The 15,850-nt window shown below is 41.9% G+C and overlaps 1 protein-coding gene and 1 long non-coding RNA gene across 4 annotated transcripts in view; one reads left to right on the forward strand and one right to left on the reverse strand.

Moving 5' to 3' along the window:
* The window catches only part of LOC121401630, a 159,493-nt gene extending 153,759 nt beyond the window's left edge, over window positions 1-5,734 (reverse strand). Inside the window, exons 1-2 of the long non-coding RNA XR_005966408.1 lie at window positions 5,289-5,734; window positions 3,971-4,022 (exon numbers count right to left, since the gene is read on the reverse strand). This is a non-coding gene — a long non-coding RNA (uncharacterized LOC121401630). The remainder of the gene's footprint in view (window positions 1-3,970; window positions 4,023-5,288) is intronic.
* LOC108710155 (cAMP-specific 3',5'-cyclic phosphodiesterase 4D) overlaps window positions 1-15,850 on the forward strand; it is a 204,027-nt gene that overhangs the window by 164,249 nt on the left and 23,928 nt on the right. For 2 of the 3 annotated variants that reach the window (XM_018251305.2, XM_018251306.2), the window contains exons 3-7: window positions 466-502; window positions 2,244-2,311; window positions 2,487-2,536; window positions 4,254-4,366; window positions 13,801-13,894. In XM_018251305.2, the coding sequence (XP_018106794.1) occupies window positions 466-502; window positions 2,244-2,311; window positions 2,487-2,536; window positions 4,254-4,366; window positions 13,801-13,894 (362 nt within the window). Of the gene's footprint in view, window positions 1-465; window positions 503-2,243; window positions 2,312-2,486; window positions 2,537-4,253; window positions 4,367-12,064; window positions 13,372-13,800; window positions 13,895-15,850 lie in introns of those variants that run through there. The other variant, XM_041587225.1, reaches the window with a different exon arrangement.

Genomic DNA, 15,850 nt, shown 5'->3' on the forward strand with positions numbered 1-15,850 from the left:
CTTTCCTACATGCGGCCTCTACAACCCTTGTGCCACTCTCTCTGGGGTATATTTATCAAAAAAGTGACGTTAGAGATCTCCACAGTCCTCTAGAGGGAAATTCCACCACTCTCCAGTCATTTCTATGGGATTTTGAAAGGCGTATTTATCAAAGGATGAACTTTCACCCACTGATAAATATTCTTTTAAAAATCCCATAGAAATGACTGGAGAGTGGTGGAATTTCACTCTAGAGGACTGTGAACTTCACTCTTTGATAAATAAACCCCTCTGACTTCCATCTCCTGCCTCCCCTTCCATCTCCAGCTTTCCTTCTCCAACCACATCCAATAATTCATTTATAGCCCATTGCCCTTATATCACTCTCCCAAATGCCGTAACATCTGAATTCAATTCACATATCATTGCTTCTCACTTGATTTCAATCAATTCACCAGTGTTATTTTGTTTTATTTCCCCATACAGGCACACTGAGGACCTCATTGTTACACCCTTTGCTCAGGTATAATTCATTCTAAATGGGCACCTTTACATGAAGTCATATTCCTGTTAATGAAATGGTATCACCAATCAGTAGCCACTAAATACACGTGTGTATAATATAGATTATATTAAAGAGAACTGCTGGTGACCACAGAGTATTTGCTGGGGGTTTATAGCAAACAAGTGCTATGCTGTGGCACAGAGATTTGAGCTAAATAGCTGTACCTTGGATTTTGGCCTCCGATACTGAATCTATTGGCCCTGCTGGGAGTAAGACAGTAGCTAAGGGTCCATAAGCTGCACACTATATACAGATAATAAGGCCTCACGCGTAGCAGTGATCAAAACAACTAGAAACAGCCCTTGAGCAACATTACAGAATCTCCATGCTCAGGGATTAAACATTATGCCTTTAAATTCCCATAAAGCACTGCTGTATAAATAAAGGATAAGAATAATAAGAGGGATTCTTCACATGGCAGTTGAAGGTAGAGGACAGCAAGGTCATCATTATCCTAAAGCAAACCCCGTGCGTAGGTTTTGTTACAGCGACACCAAGTGGCCAATAAACAGAACTGCTCCGTACTCCTAGCGTGAGTTAATAGGCCTCGCTGCTCTAGGCCAACCTCCGCTGTGAACAATATGCCTTTTCCATATTCTATTTTATTGCAGGGGGAGACAGATACCTAACACGTTTCATGCTAATAAGGAACAAGTTGCATCCGAGAAAGCAACATGTTTAATGGGTTAAAGGGTCGTAATGAATAGAGATGTGTATAATGGGTTAAAGGGTCACTTCCAAGGTGACCTAATGACATTGATGGGTTCCTTGGGATAAAGAATCAGTGAGTGATGTGCCTTAAGAATAGATGTTAAGCCAATTAAAGGAGAACTAAAGCTTAATTAAAAGAAGTAGCTAGAAATGTTATACATGATGTTTTGTGCTTCTGTACCAGCCCAAGGCAACCACAGCCCTTTAGCAGTAAAGATCTGTGTCTCCAAAGATGCCCCAGTAGCTCCCCATCTTCTTTTCTGCTGATTCACTGCACATGCTCTGTGCTGGTGTCACTTACTGAGCTTAGGGACCCACTCACAATATACAGTACACATAGAATAGAAATGTCACAATATAAGGCTGATTAGTAATTAATACAGATAATTACTACATGGCAGCACAGAAACCAGTGCAATTAGCATCAGAATTTAATAATCAGCAAACCTGTAGCATCAGCTTATATTACAGCCAGGGAAGCTCATTTTCTGCTGGATAATTAGTGACGAGCCCTAAGCTTAGCTTCTCAACAGCCAATCAGAGCCCACTGAGCATGTGAGTGTCACAGACACTTTCCAAGATGGTGACCCCCTGTGACAAGTTTGAAGTCCTGGATCATTGCTGCTATTGACAAGCTGAAACTTTAGCCTCATGCAATAAGTTCACTATATAAAATAAGGCATTTTTAGCCAAATTCATTTTTAGGGTTTAGTTCTCCTTTAAAGGGGAAGCGAGTGAATTGACTAGCCATGTATAAATGAGCAGATGGAATGCGGTGGTGCATATGAAAATGTGCCAAGTGTTTTCTGAAAAACCTCCAATTCCCAAAGTGGGAATAACTTCAAATGACAGCAGCATAATAACAGCAATGATAAGTGTTAGTGTGTGGTATATACAAAGTAAAACATGACTATGATTGTGGCTTTGGTATCTGTAGCATGTGTCGCTGTGTTACCTGTGCTGTAGTGACAATAATGTTCATTCTCAGGTGCTGGCCAGCCTGCGTAGTGTGCGCAACAACTATACCATCCTTGCCAACGTTACCACCCCAACCAAGTGAGTTATTGAATCACCGTCACTCAGTATATGATGCCAATAGGGCCACGTGCCTGTGTTTGTTTGTCATGTGCTCACGTTGTGGGGATCAGTAGAAACATGTTCAGGATATTGGGGGGCAGAGGCATCACACTGTCCCTTCTCATTACATTTATGTTTGTGTTTCATCCGACAGGCGCTCCCCAGTGTTGCCTCAGCAAACAGTCTGTAAAGCAACTCTCTCAGGTAAGTATTTGTGTGTGTTACAAATTGACTGTCTATGCCCCCGCACACGTATTCATCTCTAATGGTGGCCATGCACAGGGAGATCGCCAAACGATGCCCACATTGAGGTGGGCGATAAAGGGCTGATCCGATCGTGGGCCCTAGGGTCTAACGATAACATCAGAATGGAGGCAATACGGGCGGTCCGATCGCGGGACCACATCAACAAAAAGATCTTACTCCATTTTTTACCCTGCCCAATCAACATCTGGCCGACTTTTGGGCAGATATCGATCAGGGACGCCCCTTGGATGGCCCCACAAACAGGCCAATAAGCTACCGACTCGGTCTGTCAGCAGCTTTTATTGGCCTGTGTATGGGGGCCTTAATCCATCTGCTGTGACTCATGTGTGCCAACGGTTGGCCATGAATAGCCATAAAAGAGATTTTTCACCTTCTAAACACTTTTTTCAGTTCAGTTGTTTTCTGATCACCAGAAATAAAGACTTTTTTTCCAATTGCTTTCTATTTTCTATGTGTGACCTTTTTATAATATTGAAATGTAAATTTCTTACCTACTAAAGCAGCTGTGGGGGGGGGGGTCGTCGACCCGGTAAACTGTTCTAAATTGATACATTTAGTTGATACTGAGCTGTCAGACTGAAAGGGGTTGTTCACCTTCCAAACATTTTTTTTCAGTTCAGTTGTTTTCAGATTGTTCCCCAGAAATAAAAACTTTTTTCAATGACTTTCCATTATTTATTTTTTACTGTTTTTCCAAAATCTGAGTTTAAAGTTGAATGTTCCTGTCTCTGGTGTTTGAGTCTGACAGCTCAGTAATTCAGACTCTGAACTGTTACAATTTTGCAACATTTAGTTGATCCATTTCTCAGCAGCATCTCTGGAGTATTAGCAACTATTGTATCAATTCTAACAGCTGCCTGTAATGAAACCCAGAGATTCTGCTCAGCAGGGACAAAGATTAAAAATGTGTCAACTAAATGTATCAATTTAGATCAGTTTACAGGGTCAGCGACCCCCCCTTCCAGAGCTGCTTTAGAAGGTGAAAAATGACACTTTACACTTCAATACGGTGACACATAGAAAATAGAAAGTAATTGGAAAAAGTCGTTATTTCTGGTGATCTATCTGAAAACAACTAGTTGTTTGAAGGTGAACAACCCCTTGAAACACCAGAGTCAGTGTTTAAACTTAGATTTAAAAAAAAAAAAACTGTAAAGAATAAAAAATGGAAAGTAATTGAAAAAAAGTCTTTATTTCTGGGGAACAATCTGAAAACAATTGAACTGAAAAAAGTGTTTGGAAAGTGAACAACCCCTTTAAGCTGAATTTAGCAGTTAGGAGGGCAGTGAATGATGAGCCGAGCGCTGTGTTATATATCAGTACTAAGTACTTGTGCTATATAGTGCCATTAATTAATGCTCCAGCACTTACCTTCTGTGCGTGGCATCCCTCCCATATGGGGGTGTCATTCCTTAACTTGACCCTGTAAGAGATTTAAAAAGGCAAGTCACCTTCACAAAACTTACAGGTTTCATTTAGTACAAATAATGATCTTTATTACATTGCCATTTATGTGGCAGTGCAGTAACCAGGCCACCAGCTTCCACCAATCAATGAGTTGACGGAGTTCACCATTCTGTGCTATGGGCTGTATATACTGTATTCATGAAATATTCTTCTTTCATATTTTCCACGCGGCCTTCTTCTATTACAGAGGAAACGTATCAGCAGCTAGCCAAAGAGACTCTGGAGGAGTTGGACTGGTGTCTGGATCAGTTGGAGACTATGCAGACCTACCGTTCTGTGAGCGAAATGGCATCTAACAAGGTAAGTCACATCCATGACTGGCTCTTTTGCATTGAGTCAGTGTTGGGCAGATCACACCAGAGATTCTAATGTTGTTGGAGGTGCAGCAGGGTAGAGAGTACAGCTTCTCTTGAGTTTGCATTGTTGCATGTGGTGAGGCAAGCAATATGGCAGCTCCTGCTTCTGTATCTGCAAAGAGGGATAGTCTATACATACAGAATGCTATTCCCATGTACATGCTGTCTGTATCGGGGAAAGTAAGGTGAACTCAAAACAGGCCCTATTTAGGTCATGTAACAAAAATCACATCACTAAGCACCAATTATATAGTGAATAAAGTGCCCCCTCTTGTAAATATAAGGATAATTTAAGTTACAGAGGAGTTCCATGACCGTATAAAAACACAAGACCGAAGGCCGAGGTCATGGAACTTTGAGGTAACTTCATATTTTGTAACAGCGGGAACTTTATTTATTATAATACACAAGTTTCAGTGAGTCATGTGACAGAAATGACATCACTAAACTCCGATTATAACCGATGACATCGCTAAGCACCGTTTATAAGTCTTTTTTTTTTTTTGCAAGGATGAATTATATATCAGTTTGGATCAAGTACAAGCTACTGTTTTATTATTACAGAGTAAAAAGAACTTGTTTTTAAAATTTTGGATTATTTGAATAAAACGGAGTCTATTCAGAGCTCTCTGGATAACGTTTTTTCCGGATAATGGATCCCACTGCAGGTCACTGTAAATAGGTGGAAATCGATGGACCCTTGTGCCATAGGTTCATCACTTACATGCTTTAGTCTGGGTGTTTTCTCTGTGGGAAGCAGTGAGACGTGTAAAGAGGAGGTTGATTCTTTTGTTTTGTGAGATGATTATAATTATATATATATAGGGGTGATGTATTGTGCAGCTGTACAATAGAAGGATGCATACCTCACAATCAGGCTGGCTGGGGATGCTGGGTAATTCCATCATGTCTGAAGGGCTGCCTGGGGCCTGGTTCAAGGCCACATCAATATGAACCTGTCAGTCACAAGCAGAAATGGCGAGGCACGGTGGAACGGCAGAGGGCCATTCAGCACAATGAGGACCAATTCTATTCAATTCCATTCAATTCAATTGGTGGCCCTACGGATGCCTTACAAAAAAAGCGCTGTGAGGGTATTATTGGGAATGTCTGCAAGCATGGCTGGTGTCTCTCCCCTTCCCCACCTCCCTCCCCCCTCCCGCACACTCCTCCCCCCTCCCCTTTTATTTTACATCACATCCCTGCTTACTGCAGTATGCTAGATATAGGGAAAAGCAAGGAGAGGATACCAGCCAGCCATCGGCCATCTGACAGTTAGCCCTGGCTGCAAGCAAAGCGACGGATAGCTTTCCTCCCCTTTCATATCTTCCAACTGCCATCCCTGCTCGCTGCTGCATCCGGAGACTTTGGTACCCAAGGGTGATGCTGCCGTAACGTGCAATCTGCTCTCTCCCACTTAAGGATGCAGGGGAAGGCCTTACCTTGCAGTTATTTAGGCCCACCGGAACACTGACTTGTTTTTTCTTGCCCCCCCACCCCGAGACACGGAGGAAGAAGAAGAGGAAGATAAGGGGTGGGGGGGTGGGGGGAGGCGGGAGGGTAACGGGCAACCGGCACAGGCTTTAAAGATGTAACCCCTTAAATAAGGACAGGTTGCGGGGATTTCAACATCTCCCAAGTGATGGGTTAATAAAAAAACAACAACACAGGCCTAGATACATTTTGGGACGTGTCTTTGATGTTTTGTCCGGAATGTGGGATCTGGTCCTTCCTCTGACAGGGTGAGAGAGACTCGATACCATTCTAGCAGGATCCTTAGCAAACCTGTGCATACAGCATCATCCCTTTCTATGGAGGGAGGTGGAGGAAGGTCTCCAGTCTGTGTTCTACCTCCTAAATGAATCTGACTTTGTGACACCAAGCGGAGGATCTCCTTCACCCGCCTAGAGTATTAACCCTTTGCTTGGGATCTTTCTCATCACACCCATTCAAGGCAACTTGGGACTTTTTACAGGCAAATTTCCGAAGAATATCCTACTTTCCGTTATATTTCATTTACATTGTTTTTAAAAGGATCTTCTCTCAACGCCTCAGTAAAATGAGAGGTTACCCTAATTTTTTGTTCTCCTCGACGTTCTTGGCAAAATATTATGAAACATCGCGGATATATTGAAGTGTTTAAAGGATCTGAAGGTTCCAATTCCACCCACTAAAAGCGTCTCTTTTCCTCTTCCTGTGGATTCTGTGAATGTATTTCCAATTCCAAGCTCCTTTTTTTTAAACCAATTTTTTGGGGGACCTAAAGTTTTGAGGATTGTATAAGTTTGTGGATCTTGGACCTTGGGAGATCTCACACGTCTTTGGCATCTGGAGACCGCAGACTGGATTGCTTAGAAAATATCCAGTTAGGATTGAAAAATGCCCTTGGTAGATTTTTTCTGTGAAACATGCTCCAGACCGTGGCTGATTGGCTGGTGGGACCAGGTAAACAAACATTTATTTGGTTGATGTGCTGTCTCCCAATTATTGTACAGATTGATCTTGCCTTGTGTAGCTTTTTAGAATTCCATTTTCAGACGTGTTTTTTTTATAGATTCCATAGGGGTGCTGCCATGAAGCCAAAAAGTCCTGCTAAGACTGCTGGGATATTTTTCTAATTTTTTTATTGGCTTTCCTTGTCCATAGCAACAACGATCTACCATCTTGCCTATGTAGCTTAGGTATGGGATCTGTTATCTGGTATGCGTAGGACCCAGACCTGTCTAAATAACGAGTTCCTGGATAATAGATCTCATACCTGTAGTTAATTTGTATTTTTATCATTGTGATAATTCATGTAGGGGAACGTTCCCTTGCTCCTTTCATGTATTACTGCTCCAGAGTACTGATCTCAGTGCCACCTAGATAGACCTTGTCAGGGTTCTGCTACTATTGTGCAGTTCCTTATAAACGCCAATGTCCAGATCTTTGCCTGATTGTGTCCACCTACTAAAGATGGCCAGACACGGGCAGATAAAGCTGCCGATATCGGTCTTTTAGACCAATTTATCTGCCTGTGTATGGGGGCTTCCGACGGTCTTCTCGATCGATATCTGGCCAGTCGGGAAGGTTTCATTTTTCCACCGATGACCCGTCAGAGCCCATTGCTCCTTGTTGTAATCCGGTTAGGGCCGAATGATCGGATTACCCCGGTATAGCCCTGCCATTAATGGGCATATCGGTGAAAGATCCGCTCGTTTGGCAATGTCACCGGCCGCCAGATCTCTTCATGTATGTGCAGCTTTAATGAGCTAAATTGGGCTGATCCAATGCTTTGGTCCCCAGACCAATAATCAGATCATACTTTGGGCCTAAGTGACATGTCAGGAGTGAAACATGTGGTCCTCATCCAACAGAATATTTGAACCTGCTTCAAAGATATATGACTGACTTTCAACAATAGATCAGTCAGCCAGCCAAAAGGCCCCATACACAGGCCAACGAGGTGTAGAGGTGCCAAGTCAGTACCTTTTATGGGACGGTATATGACCATCTTTACAGAAGAGCCAAGTCATTTAGGATATATTCATAATGTGTTTAGAGTCTTTTAGCGTATGACATTGGCGAAACTCACAGGGAAGGTTTAAATGTATCCTCTCGTGACTCTCTAATTAGTGCTAATGACTAAAGTTAGCAAATACCCCTCTTCCCCACTCATGATGCCTCTTTATGGAAAAAAGCAAATAGTTGTGTTGTACACCTCGCTTCCTACCGGCTGCACTGCAGTCCATGTTTTATTGCATTCATGTTTCTATTGGTCAGCAATGACCCTTTAAGTTTGTTCAGCCATGGAAATACATTTGTCTTGCCCTTGCAATGAGTGCTGAAGGACATCCAAATCATAAATCAAGTAATCTATAGAATCCCTAGGTAAAGAGATGTGGTAGGAAACTGTCAGATGTGATCTACGGTTTGGTCTGGCTTTGGCCTGTAAGGTTAACAGATAATGAGAGGATGGGTCAGTCAGAGGGTGTTTCAACCCAACAACAACGGTAATAGTTACCGGTTTTGCTTCTTGAATATTACTGACTGACATTTATCTACATGAGTTGTTCTGCAATACTGCTCAGCCCTTCCATAGAAATCATCTCAACTGTAATAAAATAAAAGGCAGTATAAAAGCTCATATATAAATGGCAACCCATTCAAGTATAAACACATAGTGTATAACTGTAATAGAAAGGAGTTGTGTAAATACACAGATATTACTGGATCCCTCCCCAGAGGAGCTGCACTGTGTATAACTGTAATAGAAAGGAGTTGTATAAATACACAGATATTACTGGATCCCTCCCCAGAGGAGCTGCACTGTGTATAACTGTAATAGAAAGGAGCTGTATAAATACACAGATATTACTGGATCCCTCCCCAGAGGAGCTGCACTGTGTATAACTGTAATAGAAAGGAGTTGTATAAATACACAGATATTACTGGATCCCTCCCCAGAGGAGCTGCACTGTGTATAACTGTAATAGAAAGGAGCTGTATAAATACACAGATATTACTGGATCCCTCCCCAGAGGAGCTGCACTGTGTATAACTGTAATAGAAAGGAGTTGTATAAATACACAGATATTACTGGATCCCTCCCCAGAGGAGCTACACTGTGTATAACTGTAATAGAAAGGAGCTGTATAAATACACAGATATTACTGGATCCTCCCCAGAGGAGCTGCACTGTGTATAACTGTAATAGAAAGGAGTTGTATAAATACATCAGATATTACTGGACCCCTCCCAGAGGAGCTACACTGTGTATAACTGTAATAGAAAGGAGCTGTATAAATACACCAGATATTACTGGATCCCTCCCCAGAGGAGCTGCACTGTGTATGAACTGTAATAGAAAGGAGTTGTATAAATACACAGATATTACTGGGATCCTCCCCAGAGGAAGCTGCACTGTGTATAAACTGTAAATGAGAAAAGGATCTTGTATAAATACACAGATAATTACTGGATCCCTCCCCAGAGGAGCTGCCAACTGTGTATAACCTGAATAAAAGGAGTTGTATAAATACACAGATATTACTGGATCCTCCCCAGAGGGAGCTGCCAGAAACTGGTTTTTTTTTGGGTTTAACAATAACTGTAAATAGAAAGGAGCTGTAATAAAATACACAGATATTTACTGGATCCCTCCCCAGAGGAGCTGCACTGTGTAATAACTGTAATAGAAAGGAGCTTGTATAAATACACAGATATTACTGGATCCCTCCCCAGAGGAGCTGCACTGTGTATAACTGTAATAGAAAGGACTGTATAAATAACAGATATTACTGGGATCCTCCCCAGAGGACCTGCATGTGTATAACTGTAATAGAAAGGAGTTGTTAAATACACAGATATTACTGGATCCCTCCCCAGAGGAGCTGCACTGTGTATAACTGTAATAGAAAGGAGCTGTATAAAATACATCAGATATTACTGGATCCCTCCCCAGAGGAGCTGCCACTGTGTATAACTGTAATAGAAAGGAGTTGTATAAATACACAGATATTACTGGGATCCCTCCCCAGAGGAGCTGCACTGTGTATAACTGTAATAGAAAGGAGCTGTATAAATACACAGATATTACTTGGATCCCTCCCCAGAGGAGCTGTACTGTGTATAACTGTAATAGAAAGGAGATTGTATAAATACACAGATATTACTGGATCCCTCCCCAGAGGAGCTGCACTGTGTATAACTGTAATAGAAAGGAGTTGTATAAATAACAGATATTACTGGATCCCTCTCCAGAGGAGCTGCACTGTGTATAACTGTAATAGAAAGGAGCTGTATAAATACACAGATATTCTGGATCCCTCCCAGAGGAGCTGCACTGTGTATAACTGTAATAGAAAGGATCTGTATAAATACACAGATATTACTGGATCCCTCCCAGAGGAGCTGCACTGTGTATAAACTGTAATAGAAAGGAGTTGTATAAATACACAGATATTACTGGATCCCTCCCCAGAGGAGCTGCACTGTGTATAACTGTAATAGAAAGGAGCTGTATAATACACAGATATTACTGGATCCCTCCCAGAGGAGCTGCACTGTGTATAACTGTAATAGAAAGGAGCTGTATAAATACACAGATATTACTGGATCCCTCCCAGAGGACTGCCCTGTGTATAACTGTAATAGAAAGGAGCTGTATAAATACACAGATATTACTGGATCCCTCCCCAGAGGAGCTGCACTGTGTATAACTGTAATAGAAAGGAGTTGTATAAATACACAGATATTACTGGATCCCTCCTCAGAGGAGCTGCACTGTGTATAACTGTAATAGAAAGGAGTTGTATAAATACACAGATATTACTGGATCCCTCCCCAGAGGAGCTGCACTGTGTATAACTGTAATAGAAAGGAGCTGTATAAATACACAGATATTACTGGACCCCTCCCCAGAGGAGCTACACTGTGTATAACTGTAATAGAAAGGAGCTGTATAAATACACAGATATTACTGGATCCCTCCCCAGAGGAGCTGCTCCAGGTATCATTTTAAGGAGCCATACGAACAAAACATTTGTGTATTTTAAAGCACCCCTCCAGCCTACTGTGATGAATAACAATTTCAACACAAATGCAAGGGGCAAAACGTATGCTGCAACTTGCACAAATTTTTACCAAAGCAAGCTCATTTTCACCGCTATTGGTACATCGGGATTGGTTGTGGTGTACGAAACTTAACAGGCACCCACTATTTTACATTGTACATTGTTAGTTATTAAGCCATCTAAGCCCTAAACTATCAGTTGTTCTTTGTGAACTGACGAAGGACATCATGGGCCATTTACTAAGACCCTGGAAGCAAGTGCTACAGCACTAAGGGGAGCAAAATCACACCGTTAAAGGAGAAGGAAAGGTTAAAAGTAAGTAAGCCTTATCAGAAAGGTCCACCTAAATATACCAGTAAACCCTCAAAGTAATGCTGCTCTGAGTCCTCTGTCAAAAGAAACATCACATTTCTTTCCTTCTATTGTGTACTCATGGGCTTCTGTATCAGACTTCCTGCCTTCAGCTTAAACCTCATTGCCCTGGGCAAGAGCATGCTCAGTTTGCTCCTCTTCCCATCCCCCTCCCTTCTCTACTGTAATCTGAGCCCAGAGCAGGGAGAGACTCAGGCAGGAAGTGATGTCACACCACATTAATACTGCAGCTCCTATTCTAAACAAACAGAGAGTTTCTAGAGCTGGTTACTCAGGTATGGTAAAATATTCTACAGAATAAATATAGTGTTCTATCTTGTACTATTGCAGCTAATCTATTGGAAATAAAATGCCTCCGTAGCTTTCCTTCTCCTTTAAAGGGATACTGTCATGAGAAAAAAATGTTTTCAAAATGCATCAGTTCCAGCAGAATTCTGCATTGAAATCCGTTTCTCAAAAGAGCAAACATAATTAAATTATATTTAATTTTGAAATCTGACAGTTGCTAGACATATTGTCAGTTTCCCAGCTACCCCCAGTCATGTGACTTGTGCTCTGATAAACTTCAGTCACTCTTTTACTGCTGTACTGCAAGTAGGGTTGCCACCTTTTCTTGAAAAAAATACCGTCCTTCCTATATATTTATCTTTTTTTCCCTATTAATAACATTGGGATCAACCATAATTTTTACCGGCCAGGCTGGTTGGAGTGATATCACCCCCCTTCCTCCCCCCAGCATCATTCAATAAGCGCCTGCATTGATAGGCAGAGACGAGGCTTACTTTTAGACACCTGTTTTTAACTTAGAAGCACATTTACCAAAGATTTCATACAATTGCGCATTTGACATCACCAAGACCTGATATGCTATAGCCCTCTGAAACTTCTTTATATCAGTCACCATGGAGCACTGGAGGTCAGGTAACTGTTCCCTTTTCTCTATGAGAGCAAACTGCACCACAGCTTCCTAAAGTGCTCCTTAGTTAGCCCTTTTGGACTGCTGTAGCTCTGAAAATTGGATCCTAGGGTTAGCCTAACTGTAAAAAACTAGCAATATTCATTTAATAACATTACTCTGTTTCCTTTTCTCATGGCAGAAGGTTGTAGCACACTGCATTATGTAGCCTAGGATCAGTTTGCCTTACAAAGCACAGATATTCATCCTTGTGTATGCAGTGTGCCCTAATTTTGAACAGTGATACCCTTGCACATTATTGTGCATTCTCTGTCGTTTGAAACCTGACCCAGTATAGAACTCATCCCAACTGGCTTGTGGGAAACAGGAGGGAGGCAGGGAGTCGTGTAGGGCGTGGAGAGAATACATGACAAGAGAATGCAAACCAGAGAGGACAGAGAAGAAGCAGCAGCCTGGGAAGAACTGGGAAGTGAATTGGCAGCAGTTAGATGATTGAGAGCAAAACAGGGAGCATGAATGGATGCTAAGAGGGAGAGAGGGGCTTTGGCAGGTGAGGAAGAGCAGAGACACATTTGAGTAAATGAGAACAGCGTAAAATGGAGCTGAGAGATAATGGAGCGAAGAGGGAGACAGTGAAGATGTGAATACAGGAAAGTTGTTGAAATAAGCGAGCAAGAGCCACCCCACAGCTGAGAGAGAACCTTACACCCACACAGGAGAAGGTCAAGGCACTGGGGTAAAGAAGTATGAAGAAATGTCTTGGGAATTAAAAAGACGGGATGGAACCGATTAGAAAGGGGAATACAAGAAAATGAATGTAGGACGGAAATTATGATGGACGTTGAAGGATCTAAGAAGCAAGGAGGAGACCTAGGAAATTAGGGGTGTGGATTGGTTGCACAACTGAGTGGGAGATTTGACAGGGATGATACAGATGGGCAAAACGACACTTTTTTAGCAAAAAGGAAAGTGAAGAGAAGAGGTTTTCAGGTCAGTGGCCCTGTTTCGCTCTATTTTGCCAAATCTGACATCGGAGTGTCAGCACCCTATCAGCCCACCATGCCTGACATCAATTACCTCTGCTCCTTGTCTTGGAGCTACATCAAGGTAAGGAGGAAGCAATGTGTTGAAACTCTGCTTGTCTTTATAGAGTGGGACACAGCATTCTGTTACTGTACATGTCCCAAACTCTGCTGTATGTGTAGGGTGACTTGTATTGTGCCACGTGTGGGCTCAGTTTCCTATATTAGTCCAATCTAACAAAGTTGTTCTGTTTACTGTGGAGATGAGGTCCCCATGTATCATTAAGCCCAATGGGTAATCTTTGAAATTGCATGAGTTTAATGATGTGGATTTGCTTTGACTGAATCTGATTCCTGCAAAAAGTTCTGGGGTTCAGAGGGATTTCTAACCTTATTCTGTATTGGGTACATTCCTAGTTTTCCAAAGTGTTGCCCTCTTTGTGACCAATCTGAAGGGGCTCGTGCACTTTTTGAGGCATATGGCTAACCTCCGTCCATGTTTTCGCACCTACAGTTCAAGAGAATGCTGAACCGTGAGCTCACCCACCTGTCTGAGATGAGCCGTTCAGGGAACCAGGTCTCAGAATATATTTCCAACACATTTCTTGGTAAGTCTTCATATTAACATCATTTGTAGCATTTTTGACCTTGTGGAGCAAAGACCGGCATCATGCCCAGATCCGACGGCTTTACATACATGAGACGGTTGCATAATAAATACGAACATGTCCAGTGGCCACGTTTCTCTCGTGCGAGATTGTTGATTGCCACCAGTAATGTCCTTGTGCTGTAGTTGAGGCTGGTGCTTTCTTTATATCTGCCCATCCCATAATGACTGCTTCTCTGACCTATAGAGTAGTTAGGGCTGCCCTTTGGTTTAACCATACTGTAACTAGTGCTATCATCTAACTCTGCTCAGATCTATGTGTACTAGACTTTGGGATGTGCTTAAAGGCAATGACTCATGAGGTGCTTTGTTGCCAGGAGGAAATCTACACTCCCCTATGGCCACAAATCAACCTAAATACAGGTATGGGACCTGTTATCCAGAATTCTTGGTACCCGACGTTTGCCAGATAAGGTATCTTTCCATAATTTGGATCTGTATACCTTAAGGGCAGAGACACACAAATACGACAAATCTCTTTTCCTGCTGTAAATCACCAGCGGGATGGCACTTGGAGCGCTTCGTTTTCCAAAGTCGCCCGAAGTTGCCTCACGAGAAAACTTTGTGCGACTTCGGAAAACGAAGTGATCCAAGTGCTATCCCGCCAGCAATTTAGCCATTCTAGCCAGTGGGAAGGCAGTTCGGTGAGATTAGTCGCTCCGAAGAAGAGGATATTTATCCCAGGGTGATTAATCTCCCCCTGAATCTGACCCCGTGTCTCTGCCCTAAGACTACAAAAAAAAAATGTAAAACATGAAAAAGCCCAATAGGATTGTTTTGCCTTCAACAAGGATTATTTATATATTGGTTGGGATCAAGCACAAGGTACTGTTTTATTATTACAGAGAAAAAGGGAATCATTTTTAAAAATGTGAATTATTTGATTAAAATGGGCCTTCCCCTAATTTGGATTATTCTGGATAACAGGTTTCACGATAACAGATTTCATACCAGTACATTTGAATTGCAATGGATGGGAAACTCAGTGCATAAAACCCTTTTTTGACCAGTGTTTAGCAAGCAGAGGTTTATCTGGGTTACTCTATAGAATGTTAAATGAGGTTGAGTCAAGGTGCACAATGCAATGTACATATCGGTGTTGATGGTCTACTGTGTGCAGGCAGGGCCTCTCAATCACTTGTATTGGTGAGTATTTGTATGTAACCTGTATATTTGATGTAAGTGCCCTGCAGAATATAGGTTGGCGCTTCACATATACTTGTTTAAAGGGAAGTATCGTGAAAATATAAGCTTCTTCATACTGAAGTAGGAAACTTTCTAAATCAATTAAAAATTCGGTATTGTTTCTAAAATAATCAAGTTTGTCTTCACTGTTCCTCTCTCAGCATCTGTTTCTCTCCATTCTGTCTTCATTCAGGAGTTGGGTGTCAGATGAATGATCCAATATATCTTATAGGGGGGCTCCTTTCCTAGCAGATGTATCAGAGCTCACTCAAATAACTGATTCCAGTACAAACAAACAAAAAGAGGCATGATGTCTTGTGATTGATTGAGTGAGCTCTAATACATCTTCTAGGCAAAAGGAGCCCCCCTATAAGATATATTGGATCATTCATCTGACACCCAACTCCTGAATGAGGAGAAACAGATGCTGAGAGAGGAAAAGGTTAAACGCCTCCTATAGCCTTTGATGAGTGTCTGGATTCTGGATGGAGGTATTTTTGACCAATCGTCCATACAAAATCTCTCCAGTTCAGTTAAATTTGATGGCTGCCGAGCATGGACAGTCTGCTTCAAATCATCCCATAGATTTTCCATGATATTCAAGTCAGGAGACTGTGACGTTCATTCCAGAATATTGTACTTGTCCCTCTGTATAAATGTCTTTGTAGATTTCCAAGTGTGTTTAGGGTCATTGTCTTGTTGGAATATCCAA

The sequence above is a fragment of the Xenopus laevis genome, chromosome 3L (genome assembly GCF_017654675.1).
Source record: "Xenopus laevis strain J_2021 chromosome 3L, Xenopus_laevis_v10.1, whole genome shotgun sequence".
Taxonomy (NCBI): Eukaryota; Metazoa; Chordata; class Amphibia; order Anura; family Pipidae; genus Xenopus; species Xenopus laevis.